We start from the raw sequence: 17,589 nt of genomic DNA, 5'->3' as shown, positions 1-17,589 counted from the left end.
CCAGATCTAGGGAAAAATATAGAAATCTAGGGAAAAATCTAGAAATCTAGCGAAAAATCTAAAAACCGTTTTACGCCTGAACGGCTGGACGAAACTGAAAAATAAGACCACCATTTGAAAGATCTCTTCACCCCGGACCTAATGATATGGTTAAATACCGGATCAATTTAACCAAAAGCATGATTTAACCAGGATGAAAATTGTCGGTCAATGGGGCGGCCCCTACGATTTTCTTCAAAATCGGCATGGTGATACTACAGGCCCAGATGACCAATCTGGCTGAAGAAACCCCTATGGGCATTGAAATCTATGGGGTAAAAACGCCCTTGGAAAGTTTTACCCACGCATTTCTGGCAAGACTATCGCACGCATCCCCCCAATATGGGTATCATATGAAAGCCCATAAAAACCCAAACAAAATGGTTGGGTAAAATTTACCCATTACCCCATCCAGGGTAAAGTTTACCCAAGATGAAAATTTTCGGTCAATGGGGCGGCCCCTACGATTTTCTTCAAAATCGGCATGGTGATACTACAGGCCCAGATGACCAATCTGGCTGAAGAAACCCCTATGGGCATTGAAATCTATGGGGTAAAAACGCCCTTGGAAAGTTTTACCCACGCATTTCTGGCAAGACTATCGCACGCATCCCCCCAATATGGGTATCATATGAAAGCCCATAAAAACCCAAACAAAATGGTTGGGTAAAATTTACCCATTACCCCATCCAGGGTAAAGTTTACCCAAGATGAAAATTTTCGGTCAATGGGGCGGCCCCTACGATTTTCTTCAAAATCGGCATGGTGATACTACAGGCCCAGATGACCAATCTGGCTGAAGAAACCCCTATGGGCATTGAAATCTATGGGGTAAAAACGCCCTTGGAAAGTTTTACCCACGCATTTCTGGCAAGACTATCGCACGCATCCCCCCAATATGGGTATCATATGAAAGCCAATGAAAACCCAAACAAAATGGTGGGGTAAAATTTACCCATTACCCCATCCAGGGTAAAGTTTACCCAAGATGAAAATTTTCGGTCAATGGGGCGGCCCCTACGATTTTCTTCAAAATCGGCATGGTGATACTACAGGCCCAGATGACCAATCTGGCTGAAGAAACCCCTATGGGCATTGAAATCTATGGGGTAAAAACGCCCTTGGAAATTTTTACCCACACATTTCTGGCAAAACTATCGCACGCATCCCCCCAATATGGGTATCAAATGAAAGCTCATGAAAACCCAAACAAAATGGTTGGGTTAAATTTACCCATTACCCCATCCAGGGTAAAGTTTACCCAAGATGAAAATTTTCGGTCAATGGGGCGGCCCCTACGATTTTCTTCAAAATCGGCATGGTGATACTACAGGCCCAGATGACCAATCTGGCTGAAGAAACCCCTATGGGCATTGAAATCTATGGGGTAAAAACGCCCTTGGAAAGTTTTACCCACGCATTTCTGGCAAGACTATCGCACGCATCCCCCCAATATGGGTATCATATGAAAGCCAGTAAAAACACAAACAAAATGGTTGGGTAAAATTTACCCATTACCCCATCCAGGGTAAAGTTTACCCAAGATGAAAATTTTCGGTCAATGGGGCGGCCCCTACGATTTTCTTCAAAATCGGCATGGTGATACTACAGGCCCAGATGACCAATCTGGCTGAAGAAACCCCTATGGGCATTGAAATCTATGGGGTAAAAACGCCCTTGGAAAGTTTTACCCACGCATTTCTGGCAAGACTATCGCACGCATCCCCCCAATATGGGTATCATATGAAAGCCCATAAAACCCAAACAAAATGGTTGGGTAAAATTTACCCATTACCCCATCCAGGGTAAAGTTTACCCAAGATGAAAATTTTCGGTCAATGGGGCGGCCCCTACGATTTTCTTCAAAATCGGCATGGTGATACTACAGGCCCAGATGATCAATCTGGCTGAAGAAACCCCTATGGGCATTGAAATCTATGGGGTAAAAACGCCCTTGGAAAGGTTTACCCACGCATTTCTGGCAAGACTATCGCACGCATCCCCCCAATATGGGTATCATATGAAAGCTCATGAAAACCCAAACAAAATGGTGGGGTAAAATTTACCCATCACCCCATCCAGGGTAAAGTTTACCCAAGATGAAAATTTTCGGTCAATGGGGCGGCCCCTACGATTTTCTTCAAAATCGGCATGGTGATACTACAGGCCCAGATGACCAATCTGGCTGAAGAAACCCCTATGGGCATTGAAATCTATGGGGTAAAAACGCCCTTGGAAAGTTTTACCCACGCATTTCTGGCAAGACTATCGCACGCATCCCCCCAATATGGGTATCATATGAAAGCCCATAAAAACCCAAACAAATGGTTGGGTAAAATTTACCCATTACCCCATCCAGGGTAAAGTTTACCCAAGATGAAAATTTTCGGTCAATGGGGCGGCCCCTACGATTTTCTTCAAAATCGGCATGGTGATACTACAGGCCCAGATGACCAATCTGGCTGAAGAAACCCCTATGGGCATTGAAATCTATGGGGTAAAAACGCCCTTGGAAAGTTTTACCCACGCATTTCTGGCAAGACTATCGCACGCATCCCCCCAATATGGGTATCATATGAAAGCCAATGAAAACCCAAACAAAATGGTGGGGTAAAATTTACCCATTACCCCATCCAGGGTAAAGTTTACCCAAGATGAAAATTTTCAGTCAATGGGGCGGCCCCTACGATTTTCTTCAAAATCGGCATGGTGATACTACAGGCCCAGATGACCAATCTGGCTGAAGAAACCCCTATGGGCATTGAAATCTATGGGGTAAAAACGCCCTTGGAAAGTTTTACCCACACATTTCTGGCAAAACTATCGCACGCATCCCCCCAACATGGGTATCATATGAAAGCTCATGAAAACCCAAACAAAATGGTTGGGTAAAATTTACCCATTACCCCATCCAGGGTAAAGTTTACCCAAGATGAAAATTTTCGGTTAATGGGGCGGCCCCTACGATTTTCTTCAAAATCGGCATGGTGATACTACAGGCCCAGATGACCAATCTGGCTGAAGAAACCCCTATGGGCATTGAAATCTATGGGGTAAAAACGCCCTTGGAAAGTTTTACCCACGCATTTCTGGCAAGACTATCGCACGCATCCCCCCAATATGGGTATCATATGAAAGCCCATAAAACCCAAACAAATTGGTTGGATAAAATTTACCCATTACCCCATCCAGGGTAAAGTTTACCCAAGATGAATATTTTCGGTCAATGGGGCGGCCCCTACGATTTTCTTCAAAATCGGCATGGTGATACTACAGGCCCAGATGACCAATCTGGCTGAAGAAACCCCTATGGGCATTGAAATCTATGGGGTAAAAACGCCCTTGGAAAGTTTTACCCACGCATTTCTGGCAAGACTATCGCACGCATCCCCCCAATATGGGTATCATATGAAAGCCCATAAAAACCCAAACAAAATGGTTGGGTAAAATTTACCCATTACCCCATCCAGGGTAAAGTTTACCCAAGATGAAAATTTTCGGTCAATGGGGCGGCCCCTACGATTTCTTCAAAATCGGCATGGTGATACTACAGGCCCAGATGATCAATCTGGCTGAAGAAACCCCTATGGGCATTGAAATCTATGGGGTAAAAACGCCCTTGGAAAGTTTTACCCACGCATTTCTGGCAAGACTATCGCACGCATCCCCCCAATATGGGTATCATATAAAAGCCCATGAAAACCCAAACAAAATGGTGGGGTAAAATTTACCCATTACCCCATCCAGGGTAAAGTTTACCCAAGATGAAAATTTTCGGTCAATGGGGCGGCCCTACGATTTTCTTCAAAATCGGCATGGTGATACTACAGGCCCAGATGACCAATCTGGCTGAAGAAACCCCTATGGGCATTGAAATCTATGGGGTAAAAACTCCCTTGGAAAGTTTTACCCACGCATTTCTGGCAAGACTATCGCACGCATCCCCCCAATATGGGTATCATATGAAAGCCCATAAAAACCCAAACAAAACGGTGGGGTAAAATTTACCCATTACCCCATCCAAGGTAAAGTTTACCCAAGATGAAAATTTTCGGTCAATGGGGCGGCCCCTACGATTTTCTTCAAAATCGGCATGGTGATACTACAGGCCCAGATGACCAATCTGGCTGAAGAAACCCCTATGGGCATTGAAATCTATGGGGTAAAAACGCCCTTGGAAAGTTTTACCCACGCATTTCTGGCAAGACTATCGCACGCATCCCCCCAATATGGGTATCATATGAAAGCCCATGAAAACCCAAACAAAATGGTGGGGTAAAATTTACCCATTACCCCATCCAGGGTAAAGTTTACCCAAGATGAAAATTTTCGGTCAATGGGGCGGCCCCTACGATTTTCTTCAAAATCGGCATGGTGATACTACAGGCCCAGATGACCAATCTGGCTGAAGAAACCCCTATGGGCATTGAAATCTATGGGGTAAAAACGCCCTTGGAAAGTTTTACCCACGCATTTCTGGCAAGACTATCGCACGCATCCCCCCAATATGGGTATCATATGAAAGCCCATAAAAACCCAAACAAAATGGTGGGGTAAAATTTACCCATTACCCCATCCAGGGAAAAGTTTACCCAAGATGAAAATTTTCGGTCAATGGGGCGGCCCCTACGATTTTCTTCAAAATCGGCATGGTGATACTACAGGCCCAGATGACCAATCTGGCTGAAGAAACCCCTATGGGCATTGAAATCTATGGGGTAAAAACTCCCTTGGAAAGTTTTACCCACGCATTTCTGGCAAGACTATCGCACGCATCCCCCCAATATGGGTATCATATGAAAGCCCATGAAAACCCAAACAAAATGGTTGGGTAAAATTTACCCATTACCCCATCCAGGGTAAAGTTTACCCAAGATGAAAATTTTCGGTCAATGGGGCGGCCCCTACGATTTTCTTCAAAATCGGCATGGTGATACTACAGGCCCAGATGACCAATCTGGCTGAAGAAACCCCTATGGGCATTGAAATCTATGGGGTAATAACGCCCTTGGAAAGTTTTACCCACGCATTTCTGGCAAGACTATCGCACGCATCCCCCCAATATGGGTATCATATGAAAGCCCATAAAAACCCAAACAAAACGGTGGGGTAAAATTTACCCATTACCCCATCCAGGGTAAAGTTTACCCAAGATGAAAATTTTCGGTCAATGGGGCGGCCCCTACGATTTTCTTCAAAATCGGCATGGTGATACTACAGGCCCAGATGACCAATTTGGCTGAAGAAACCCCTATGGGCATTGAAATCTATGGGGTAATAACGCCCTTGGAAAGTTTTACCCACGCATTTCTGGCAAGACTATCGCACGCATCCCCCCAATATGGGTATCATATGAAAGCCCATAAAAACCCAAACAAAACGGTGGGGTAAAATTTACCCATTACCCCATCCAGGGTAAAGTTTACCCAAGATGAAAATTTTCGGTCAATGGGGCGGCCCCTACGATTTTCTTCAAAATCGGCATGGTGATACTACAGGCCCAGATGACCAATCTGGCTGAAGAAACCCCTATGGGCATTGAAATCTATGGGGTAAAAACGCCCTTGGAAAGTTTTACCCACGCATTTCTGGCAAGACTATCGCACGCATCCCCCCAATATGGGTATCATATGAAAGCCCATGAAAACCCAAACAAAATGGTGGGGTAAAATTTACCTATTACCCCATCCAGGGTAAAGTTTACCCAAGATGAAAATTTTCGGTCAATGGGGCGGCCCCTACGATTTTCTTCAAAATCGGCATGGTGATACTACAGGCCCAGATGACCAATCTGGCTGAAGAAACCCCTATGGGCATTGAAATCTATGGGGTAAAAACTCCCTTGGAAAGTTTTACCCACGCATTTCTGGCAAGACTATCGCACGCATCCCCCCAATATGGGTATCATATGAAAGCCCATGAAAACCCAAACAAAATGGTGGGGTAAAATTTACCCATTACCCCATCCAGGGTAAAGTTTACCCAAGATGAAAATTTTCGGTCAATGGGGCGGCCCCTACGATTTTCTTCAAAATCGGCATGGTGATACTACAGGCCCAGATGACCAATCTGGCTGAAGAAACCCCTATGGGCATTGAAATCTATGGGGTAAAAACGCCCTTGGAAAGTTTTACCCACGCATTTCTGGCAAGACTATCGCACGCATCCCCCCAATATGGGTATCATATGAAAGCCCATAAAACCCAAACAAAATGGTTGGGTAAAATTTACCCATTACCCCATCCAGGGTAAAGTTTACCCAAGATGAAAATTTTCGGTCAATGGGGCGGCCCCTACGATTTTCTTCAAAATCGGCATGGTGATACTACAGGCCCAGATGACCAATCTGGCTGAAGAAACCCCTATGGGCATTGAAATCTATGGGGTAAAAACGCCCTTGGAAAGTTTTACCCACGCATTTCTGGCAAGACTATCGCACGCATCCCCCCAATATGGGTATCATATGAAAGCCCATGAAAACCCATGAAAATTTTCATCTTGGGTAAACTTTACCCTGGATGGGGTAATGGGTAAATTTTACCCCACCATTTTGTTTGGGTTTTTATGGGCTTTCATATGATCCCCATATTGGGGGGATGCGTGCGATAGTCTTGCCAGAAATGCGTGGGTAAAACTTTCCAAGGGCGTTTTTACCCCATAGATTTCAATGCCCATAGGGATTTCTTCAGCCAGATTGGTCATCTGGGCCTGTAGTATCACCATGCCGATTTTGAAGAAAATCATAGGGCCGCCCCATTGACCGAAAATTTTCATCTTGGGTAAACTTTACCCTGGATGGGGTAATGGGTAAATTTTACCCCACCATTTTGTTTGGGTTTTCATGAGCTTTCATATGATACCCATATTGGGGGGATGCGTGCGATAGTCTTGCCAGAAATGCGTGGGTAAAACTTTCCAAGGGCGTTTTTACCCCAAAGATTTCAATGCCCATAGGGGTTTCTTCAGCCAGATTGGTCATCTGGGCCTGTAGTATCACCATGCCGATTTTGAAGAAAATCGTAGGGGCCGCCCCATTGACCGAAAATTTTCATCTTGGGTAAACTTTACCCTGGATGGGGTAATGGGTAAATTTTACCCCACCATTTTGTTTGGGTTTTCATGAGCTTTCATATGATACCCATATTGGGGGGATGCGTGCGATAGTCTTGCCAGAAATGCGTGGGTAAAACTTTCCAAGGGCGTTTTTACCCCATAGATTTCAATGCCCATAGGGGTTTCTTCAGCCAGATTGGTCATCTGGGCCTGTAGTATCACCATGCCGATTTTGAAGAAAATCGTAGGGGCCGCCCCATTGACCGAAAATTTTCATCTTGGGTAAACTTTACCCTGGATGGGGTAATGGGTAAATTTTACCCCACCATTTTGTTTGGGTTATCATGAGCTTTCATATGATACCCATATTGGGGGGATGCGTGCGATAGTCTTGCCAGAAATGCGTGGGTAAAACTTTCCAAGGGCGTTTTTACCCCATAGATTTCAATGCCCATAGGGGTTTCTTCAGCCAGATTGGTCATCTGGGCCTGTAGTATCACCATGCCGATTTTGAAGAAAATCGTAGGGGCCGCCCCATTGACCGAAAATTTTCATCTCGGGTAAACTTTACCCTGGATGGGGTAATGGGTAAATTTTACCCCACCATTTTGTTTGGGTTTTCATAAGCTTTCATATGATACCCATATTGGGGGGATGCGTGCGATAGTCTTGCCAGAAATGTGTGGGTACAACTTTCCAAGGGCGTTTTTACCCCATAGATTTCAATGCCCATAGGGGTTTCTTCAGCCAGATTGGTCATCTGGGCCTGTAGTATCACCATGCCGATTTTGAAGAAAATCGTAGGGGCCGCCCCATTGACCGAAAATTTTCATCTTGGGTAAACTTTACCCTGGATGGGGTAATGGGTAAATTTTACCCCACCATTTTGTTTGGGTTTTCATGAGCTTTCATATGATACCCATATTGGGGGGATGCGTGCGATAGTCTTGCCAGAAATGCGTGGGTAAAACTTTCCAAGGGCGTTTTTACCCCATAGATTTCAATGCCCATAGGGATTTCTTCAGCCAGATTGGTCATCTGGGCCTGTAGTATCACCATGCCGATTTTGAAGAAAATCATAGGGCCGCCCCATTGACCGAAAATTTTCATCTTGGGTAAACTCTACCCTGGATGGGGTAATGGGTAAATTTTACCCCACCATTTTGTTTGGGTTTTCATGAGCTTTCATATGATACCCATATTGGGGGGATACGTGCGATAGTCTTGCCAGAAATGCGTGGGTAAAACTTTCCAAGGGCGTTTTTACCCCAAAGATTTCAATGCCCATAGGGGTTTCTTCAGCCAGATTGGTCATCTGGGCCTGTAGTATCACCATGCCGATTTTGAAGAAAATCGTAGGGGCCGCCCCATTGACCGAAAATTTTCATCTTGGGTAAACTTTACCCTGGATGGGGTAATGGGTAAATTTTACCCCACCATTTTGTTTGGGTTTTCATGAGCTTTCATATGATACCCATATTGGGGGGATGCGTGCGATAGTCTTGCCAGAAATGCGTGGGTAAAACTTTCCAAGGGCGTTTTTACCCCATAGATTTCAATGCCCATAGGGGTTTCTTCAGCCAGATTGGTCATCTGGGCCTGTAGTATCACCATGCCGATTTTGAAGAAAATCGTAGGGGCCGCCCCATTGACCGAAAATTTTCATCTTGGGTAAACTTTACCCTGGATGGGGTAATGGGTAAATTTTACCCCACCATTTTGTTTGGGTTATCATGAGCTTTCATATGATACCCATATTAGGGGGATGCGTGCGATAGTCTTGCCAGAAATGCGTGGGTAAAACTTTCCAAGGGCGTTTTTACCCCATAGATTTCAATGCCCATAGGGGTTTCTTCAGCCAGATTGGTCATCTGGGCCTGTAGTATCACCATGCCGATTTTGAAGAAAATCGTAGGGGCCGCCCCATTGACCGAAAATTTTCATCTCGGGTAAACTTTACCCTGGATGGGGTAATGGGTAAATTTTACCCCACCATTTTGTTTGGGTTTTCATGAGCTTTCATATGATACCCATATTGGGGGGATGCGTGCGATAGTCTTGCCAGAAATGCGTGGGTACAACTTTCCAAGGGCGTTTTTACCCCATAGATTTCAATGCCCATAGGGGTTTCTTCAGCCAGATTGGTCATCTGGGCCTGTAGTATCACCATGCCGATTTTGAAGAAAATCGTAGGGGCCGCCCCATTGACCGAAAATTTTCATCTTGGGTAAACTTTACCCTGGATGGGGTAATGGGTAAATTTTACCGCACCATTTTGTTTGGGTTTTCATGAGCTTTCATATGATACCCATATTGGGGGGATGCGTGCGATAGTCTTGCCAGAAATGCGTGGGTAAATCTTTCCAAGGGCGTTTTTACCCCATAGATTTCAATGCCCATAGGGGTTTCTTCGGCCAGATTGGTCATCTGGGCCTGTAGTATCACCATGCCGATTTTGAAGAAAATCGTAGGGGCCGCCCCATTGACCGAAAATTTTCATCCTGGTTAAATCATGCTTTTGGTTAAATTGATCCGGTATTTAACCATATCATTAGGTCCGGGGTGAAGAGATCTTTCAAATGGTGGCCTTATTTTTCAGTTTCGCTCAGCCATTTAGGCGTACAACGGTTTTTAGATTTTTCCCTAGGTTTTTAGATTTTTCCCTAGATTTGGCAGCCCCAATCTGGGCTGGGCCGAATGTGGGCTGAATGTGGGCTAACTTCCGTTACATGTTGCAGACTCGGCTGTAGCATGAAGCATTGTTTAGTTAACGCTGTAAAAACTCCCAAGTACATCAACGCCGTTCATGTTCTGCCTGAAACTAGACCTAACAAAACCAGCCGGAGACCGGCCCTAGTCAATAGGCAGGCCCGGTTGATGTACAATTACATGTAAACGAATGAGTGTAGTCTTTGTTTGATTGTGCCATTACGGACAAAACTGCATTATGTATTTGGACATTAAAAACACGTCCGAATTTAATTATAATTTCCAACTCCTTCTCTCTCATCCTCACATTTTAACACGCGCAGTGGAAGGTGGATTCCGCCCATCCCTCCTGTTTTTCGCCAATAACTCGCGCCGCAAAGTTTTCTTTAGGTTTTCTTCCTAACTTTTCTTTGGAATAAAAAAGCTCTCTGATCACAATGAATATTAACCCGGCAGTTGCTGGGGTATTTCGCCACCCACCGTTTGCTGGGGGGGGGGGGGGGGCGTTAAACGCCCCCAGCCGATAACTCGAGAACCAATAGGCAAAGCGAAACGCACGACGCGGCAAACGAAAGAACGCGACGAGACGCTTCAGATGAGTACTTTAAAGTTGAATTTTGAGGTCACAGGTCGGGTCAAGGTCAGGTCAAACACCTGAAATCGGGCTTTCAGTAGCATGGACTTCAGGACTTCGCAATGGGCGCCTCTCGTAATAAACTCTGTCAAAACGGTGCACAATCCATCATATAAGGCCTACAAGAGTGTCAGCTCCATGTAGGGGTCAGTCAAGCATAGGTCAGGGTCAAGGTTAGGTCAACCCGGTAGGCACATATCCTCGAAAATCAAAACTGATATTCGCAGCCTGTGACACATGTTTTATGGGTAACTTGGGGCGTAGAACACGATGGTGACATTCATTTTATCATATGTGTACGTGTTTGGCTAAAAAAGTTCAATTTAAGAAATGCATGTATCATGGTCGTGAAGTAGTCACGAGAAATTGCCAAGATTCAGTTCAAGATTTTGGAAAATGCGGAACGATAATCAATAATCGAAGATACTAGATAGCCATTTGATTGTTCATGGTCACATCGGGAGAATCATCAGGTCGCTTGGCGTAGGACGAGAGCGTTGGTTTCAGAAGACACTAACGCCTAAGTGTGTGGGATCGAATCCTCGCGACCTCTAACAGTTTTACAGATACAGGCCGGCATAGGGCCAGTCGTTTGTTGACGCTCCAGATAGATCATCTTAAATCCAGCAGCGTCGCTGACGTGGGGGTTGGAAATGTCGCGGGCCTGCACTTCTCAAAATAGAGGTAGGCATAGGCGCGGGAGCCGGGGGGGCAGTGGGGGCAGCTTGCCCCCCCCCCCCAACTCTGGGGCCGTGGGGGCGGTGCCCCCACAGCTTTGAGACGGAATACCACACTTTTTTTGCAAATGTTTTCTTTTTTGTTGAAAAAGCCGAGGGGGTGAAAAATAAGTGGCCTAAAACCGGTGAGAAAACTAGATTTGGGGGTACCCTAGGTTGATCTCTATTATGGTGTGCCCCCCCAGTCGGAACGTAGTTCCCGCGCCCCTGGAGGTAGGTATGGACTTCCCACTGCTGGACTCCTCTGGTCATAATGCTGGACTCCTCGGTCCACTTACACGCTACCAAAACGTATATAATTAGGTACTCGTATCTACAACACACTGCTCAGTCATTTTGTAAAATGGCTAGGTATTTTGTAAAATGCCTAGGCATTTTGCAAAATGACTGGAGAGTCAGTCATTTTGTAAAATGCCTAGGCTTTTTGCAAAAAGCCTGGAAAATCAGGCATTTTGCAAAATGCCTAGGCATTTTACAAAATGACTGATTTTCTAAAGTGCCTGCAACATATATATATGTTACAGGCAAAGTGAAAACCCGGGCATTTTGCAAACTGCCTAGGCATTTTGCAAAATGCCTGACCCGCCAATCATTTTGCAAAATGCCTAGGCAGTTTGCAAACTGCCTGACCCACCAGGCCACCAGTCATTTTGCAAAATGCCTAGGCATTTTACAAAATGCCTGAACCGCCAGGCATTTTGCAAAATGCCTGAGTTTCCATATATTCCACCGTTGTTGTTGACTTCAGGCGTTGCCCATAAACGTTCCACTGGGCCTGAGCCCAAATACAGGGGTGTCACGAATACAGGGTGTCACGAAATTGTTGCGGATATTGTACTTGTGTCCCGAAATTGATTGTTCGTAGTTGCGTCAGTGTTCTCCAGCACCTCGCTGACAAGTTATCAGCGGCCACGTGGTCTGTCCCTGCGTCACATGGTGAAGCTCAAAGAGGCCTATGTAGCCCATCATGCCCCAAACGAGAATCGCCAGTGGATGCTTCACTGTCATCGACGGTGCAGCGCTTCTGAGCTGCCGTTGGCCCAGAACTGGTTGTCTGTCGGGATGGTTAGTGACTTAGAAAAGCTCTAATATCGCCTCATCACTGAAAAAGTCTGAATCTCTGGTCCTGAATGGTCCAGATTTGGTGGGTCTTGGCGAAATCCAGCTGCATCACTTCTGGATGACGGTATAAAGTCAGGGTTGCAACCTGAGGTTTAGCGGCCTCAGCTTCATGGTAAGGTCTTCAGATACCGGGGGATGGCCGATTTAGATGCCGAGCGCCCTGGTCCAGATGCCCTGGTGCCGAACCCGGTAAAATTACACCCATTCAGCACTTAGGAGGGACATGGGAGGGACAACATAACAGACCGGGCCAACCGCGCATCAATTTCGTGATATCTGTAAACTACGTCTTGCGTCAATTCCGTCGAGATGGAACTAGTTACCACTGAATGGACTTGAGCCACCGTCTCCGTACCTTTCGTATATACGGAGTTGACAGTTGTAGCCAAGTGTATAAAAGCTGCGATGTCCAGTATTCTGCTCTAGTGGGCTACTGTTCTGGCAGAGACGATTGATAATGTAAACGTGTAACGATCAAATTTTCGTAATTTGATAGAGTATTCTTTTCTGATCAATATCCACCCACAGTATTTTCAAAAAGTCACCAAGGGCTCTTATAAACAGCGCAATTATTGTACCGAGCGCATGTTTACTAACGAAACCACGCCCGGTGCTCGGCACCCGACGGCCGCTGGGGCTCAGTGACCTGAACTCGGCGGCGCTACCCGGAGAACGCAGTGTCTTCTCACTTGGCGCGCATTGACAGCGATTAACTTTTGTAAGCGCCAGTTACAAATGATGCTTACCTATACCTACATCACCGCTAGTGCGAGTTTGATGTCAGGCATTTTGCAAAAGGCCTGGGAAAATATTTCAGGCAGTTTGCAAAATGCCTGGTGGGTCAGGCAATTTGCAAACTGCCTAGGCATTTTGAAATATGCCTGGCCGGTCAGGCATTTTGCAAATTGCCTAGGCATTTTACAAAATGCCCGAGTTTTCACTTTGCCTGTAACATATATACCGATTTCAGCAGCAATTTTCGGGGTCTTTCGATCTGGCTTAAAATCGGTGTATAGGGTCTCCTCGATGCGCTGATTCCGAAAAGGTACCTCTTTGGGGTGGTATTTTGCATCGTTAACGAGTTAACGGCCAATAAACATTTTAACGGGAAACAGCGGGGTCTTTCGATTTGGCTGAAAATCGGTGTACAGGGCCTTCTCGATGCGCTGATTCCGAAAATGTACCTTTTTGGGGTGGTATTTTGCATCGTTAACGAGTTAACGACCATTTAACATTTTAACGGGAAACGGCGGGGTCTCTCGATTTGGCTGAAAGTCAGCATATAGGGCCTCCTTGATGCGCTGATTCCGAAAATGTACCTCTTTTGGGTGGTATTTTGCACCGTTAACGATTTAACGACCAATTAACATTTTATCGGGAAACGGCGGTGTATCGTGGTGGCTGCTGTGGTCACACCCCGCTCTATAGCCTGGAACCGCCGCTGAGCCGGCGCCGGTATCGTATGCAGTCTGGGCTGTGGCCGCCCGGGCCACCGCCACCCCGCTCGCTGAATACAGTTCTCGGCTGGTACTGGTGGCGTCTGCACCCTGTGGTTCATCAAGCCATAAGCAAGCACACAAACATGGCGCAGCCTGCCTTCTGAACTTGCCGTGCCACTCATCAAGCAAGCATAAGCAAGCGTTAGTGTCTTTTTTGTGAAGCGTGCATCTAATTATTGTGATTTTTATCTGCCGTTATCGAAGACCCAAGCACGCTCACTAGCGTCGGTGGCGTGCTAACCGTAAAAGGAAAGCTGAATGGGACAATCATGTTCAAAAGCAAAGCGGAGTCGGAGGTGTTCTATGTAGTGGACTCAGCAGATAACCTCCTCTCCCGGTCGGCGTGCTCGCGTCTGGGTGTTCTCCAGTTCACAGGAGAGGTGCATGAAGATGTCTTCGGAGAAGCAGGCCTCATGAAGACGGCACCAATCAGCATCCGGCTACGCGAGGATGCCGTCCCGGTCGCTCTCTCCACAGCAAGACACGTCCCCCTGCCGCTGATGAAGCCAGTGGAGGAGGAGCTGAAGATAATGGAAGAGCAGGGCATCATCGTACCGGAGACTGAACCCACAGACTGGGTATCCGCGCTCGTCCCCGTCCCGAAGAACAGTGGTGTCCGGATCACAGTTGACTACAAAAAGCTGAACCAAGCCGTAAAGCGTGAGATCTTCCCGATCCCGACCCTGGAGCACCTGACGTCCAAGCTGGCGGTGCGACACTGTTCTCCAAGCTGGACGCTTCTTCTGGCTTCTACCAGATCCCGTTGGACGAGGCAAGCTCCAAAATGACTACGTTCATCACACCGTTCGGCAGGAAGAGGTTCCTGCGCCTGCCGATGGGAATCTCACTGGCTCCGGAGTGCTTCCAGCGAAAGATGCAAGAGATGCTGGATGGACTGCCTGGAGTCATCGTCTACATGGACGACACGCTGGTTTTTGGAGATGCAAGCAACCATGACGCACGTCTGGAAGCCGTCATCAGAAGAATCCACGAATCTGGCCTCAAGCTGAACAAGACGAAATGTGAGTTCCGAAGGGACGAAGTCAAGTTTCTTGGCATGAAGATAAGCAAGAATGGCATCGGCGTGGACGACGAGAAGCTCGAAGCGATACAGCAGCTCCAGCAGCCAAAGAACGTCACAGAGCTCCGGTCTCTGCTAGGGGTGGTCAACTACCTCTGCAGGTTCGTCCCGCACATCCAGGAGCGCCTAAGGCCCCTCAACGATTTGCTGAAAAAAGACGCTGCGTGGAACTGGACGCCTCAGCAGCAGCAAGCACTGGATGATGTGAAAGCAGCCGTCACGTCCGCTCCAGTCCTGGCGTTCTACGACCCAGTGCGCGAGACAGTGGTCAGCGCAGACGCAAGCAGCTACGGAATCGGAGGATGCATCCTTCAGAAGCATGGTTCCAGCTTCAAGCCCGTCGCATTCTGCAGCAGAAGTCTGACGGACACAGAGACGAGGTGGGCCCAGATTGAAAAGGAACTACTCGCTGCAACTTGGACATGCGAGAAAATGCACATGTTCCTGTCTGGACTGCCGTCGTTCGACCTACAACTGGATCACAAGCCATTGATCCCGCTCATCAACACGAAAAATCTCGTAGATGCCCAATCAGGTGTCAGCGCATGCTCATGCGACTGATGCGTTACAACGCAACAGCGGTGTTCATTCCAGGGAAGCAGCACCTGGTACCTGACTTCCTCTCGCGTCACCCACTCCAGAAGCACGATGCGATCGGCGCTGTGCTACAGGAAGACGTCCACAACTTCTGCAAGAGGGTCTTCGATGACCTGCCCGCCACACCGCAGCGTCTGGTGGAAATCAGCAGGGCACAACAGGCAGATGAACTCCTCCAGCGCGTGGTTCAGCAGACTCTCTCTGGCTGGAAGGAGGGAGCAAAGCACCCCGACATGCTGGACTACTTCGCCGCGCGTGGAGAAATCAGCGTTCTCTACCTGACAAGCGGCACACTGCTCATGTACGGCCGCCGCATCATCATACCGCCTAGTCTGCGTGAAGAGATGCTCAACCGTCTACACGACGACGGTCACTTCGGGCTCAACAAGTGCCGCCAGCGAGCAGCAGAATCCGTCTGGTGGCCCGGCCCAAGATCAGCATCGACTTGAAGCGCCATATCGAGCACTGCGCGTTCTGCCAAGTGCACGCGCCCTCCCAGCACGCTGAGCCACTGGTAACGACTCCAACGCCGTCAAGACCGTGGACTCACATCGCAGCAGATATTTTCCACTTCAACAACAGCAACTGGCTCGTGACTGTGGACCTCTTCAGCAGGTATCTGGAAATCCAACGCTTGCCCAGTCTCACAAGCACCGCAGTCATCGAGCGGCTGAAGCGCCTGTTCTCCAGACTGGGGATACCGGATCTGATGACAACAGACGGAGGAACGCAGTTCACTTCCAGCTCATTCGCCGACTTCGCAGCGTCGTACGGCTTCACACATCGCGTCACTGACCCGCACACGCCATCATCCAACGGAGCAGCTGAACGGGCCGTGAGGACCGCAAAGTGGATACTTCGCCAAAAAGATCCTCACCTCGCTCTCCTGAACTACCGAACAACGGCTGTGGAAGCCACTGGATACTCCCCAGCCCGCCTTCTGATGGGACGTGAGCTTCAGTCCCGTCTCCCCGTCGCTCAGCAGCCCGCCAAGAAGGCATGGCGGCACGCCAAACTCCGCGATGGGCGGAGAAAGAAGAAACAGGAGTCAACCGTCAATCAGAGGCGAGGCGCCCGCAACCTGCCTCCGCTGCAGCCCGGCCCCAGAGTCCGGATCAAGACAGAAAAGGGCAGCTGGTCGGAGCCCGCCATCGTCACGCAAAGGCTCTCCAGACGCAGCTATCTGGTGGAGCTGGGCGGCTGCCAATATCGCCGCAACCGACGGCACCTGCTGCTGATCCCTCCTGTTCCGTTACAGGTCCCGGCACAGCACGGAACCGGGCAACGGGCAGCACCAGTGCCACCTCCGGTGGTGCCGCCGACATCCGTGGCAGCACCACGCCCGGTGGTGCCGCCACCACCACCACAGCAGCTTCCGCCAGCTGTGCCGTCGCCTGAGCCGGCGACGTCTCCGCTGGCACCCGCTCCACCATCAGTGCAGCCCGCTGACGACCCCGTACACGTTAGCCCTCGTAAAACTCGCAGCGGTCGGATTTTCGGGGTTTAAGAAAACCAGCTTTGTGCTTGGAGTACAGCTTAGCTTTCTCCAGTAGATCTTATTAGCATACGCGTAAGAGGGGGAGATGTATCGTGGTGGCTGCTGTGGTCACACCCCGCTCTACCAGCATCTGCGATGCTGGGCTCCGCATCGCGGGACCGCAGGTTGTTTGAGCAAACACCTCTGTAAACGCAGCAAAAACGCCCGCCGCCAAACGAGAGGATGAGCCTTGCACGTGCAGACCGGAGTCGGTGTGCTACGGACTGACGTGCACGGCACCCTATTCGCCGGTCTATAGCGGTGTGCCAAATTTGAGTGCAATCGACCCGGCCGTTTTCGAGATCTGGAAGCGACACCCTGCACGCGCGCACGTGCAACCTGGATCCCAATTGTCTTGTGCACGGCTCTCTATTTGCCGGTTTCTAGCGGTGTACCAAATTTAATCTGAATCGGCCCAGCCATTTCCAAGATCTGGAAGCGACCCCTCCACGTGCGCACGTGCAGCTGCACCCCAACCTTGGCACATGGAAATACACACTAACTGACTTGTGCACGGCACCCTACTAACCAGTCTCTAAGTGGTATGCCAAATTTGAGCACAGTCGGCCCGGCCGTTCTCG

At 48.3% G+C, this 17,589-nt stretch overlaps 1 protein-coding gene across 1 annotated transcript; it reads left to right on the top strand.

Annotated features, from left to right (window-relative positions):
• The first annotated feature begins 14,062 nt into the window (after positions 1 to 14,062).
• On the top strand, positions 14,063 to 16,869 carry LOC122385395 (uncharacterized protein K02A2.6-like). The gene is made up of 6 exons (XM_043373638.1): positions 14,063 to 14,503; positions 14,551 to 15,141; positions 15,516 to 15,889; positions 16,087 to 16,306; positions 16,454 to 16,685; positions 16,730 to 16,869. The coding sequence occupies exons 1-6, from the start codon at positions 14,063 to 14,065 to the stop codon at positions 16,867 to 16,869; spliced, it is 1,998 nt and encodes a 665-aa protein (XP_043229573.1).
• Positions 16,870 to 17,589: the final 720 nt, after the last annotated feature.

The sequence above is a fragment of the Amphibalanus amphitrite genome, unplaced genomic scaffold (assembly GCF_019059575.1).
Source record: "Amphibalanus amphitrite isolate SeventyFive unplaced genomic scaffold, NRLGWU_Aamphi_draft 000217F_arrow, whole genome shotgun sequence".
NCBI lineage: Eukaryota > Metazoa > Arthropoda > Thecostraca > Balanomorpha > Balanidae > Amphibalanus > Amphibalanus amphitrite.
This window is presented reverse-complemented; position numbering and strand designations above follow the sequence as displayed.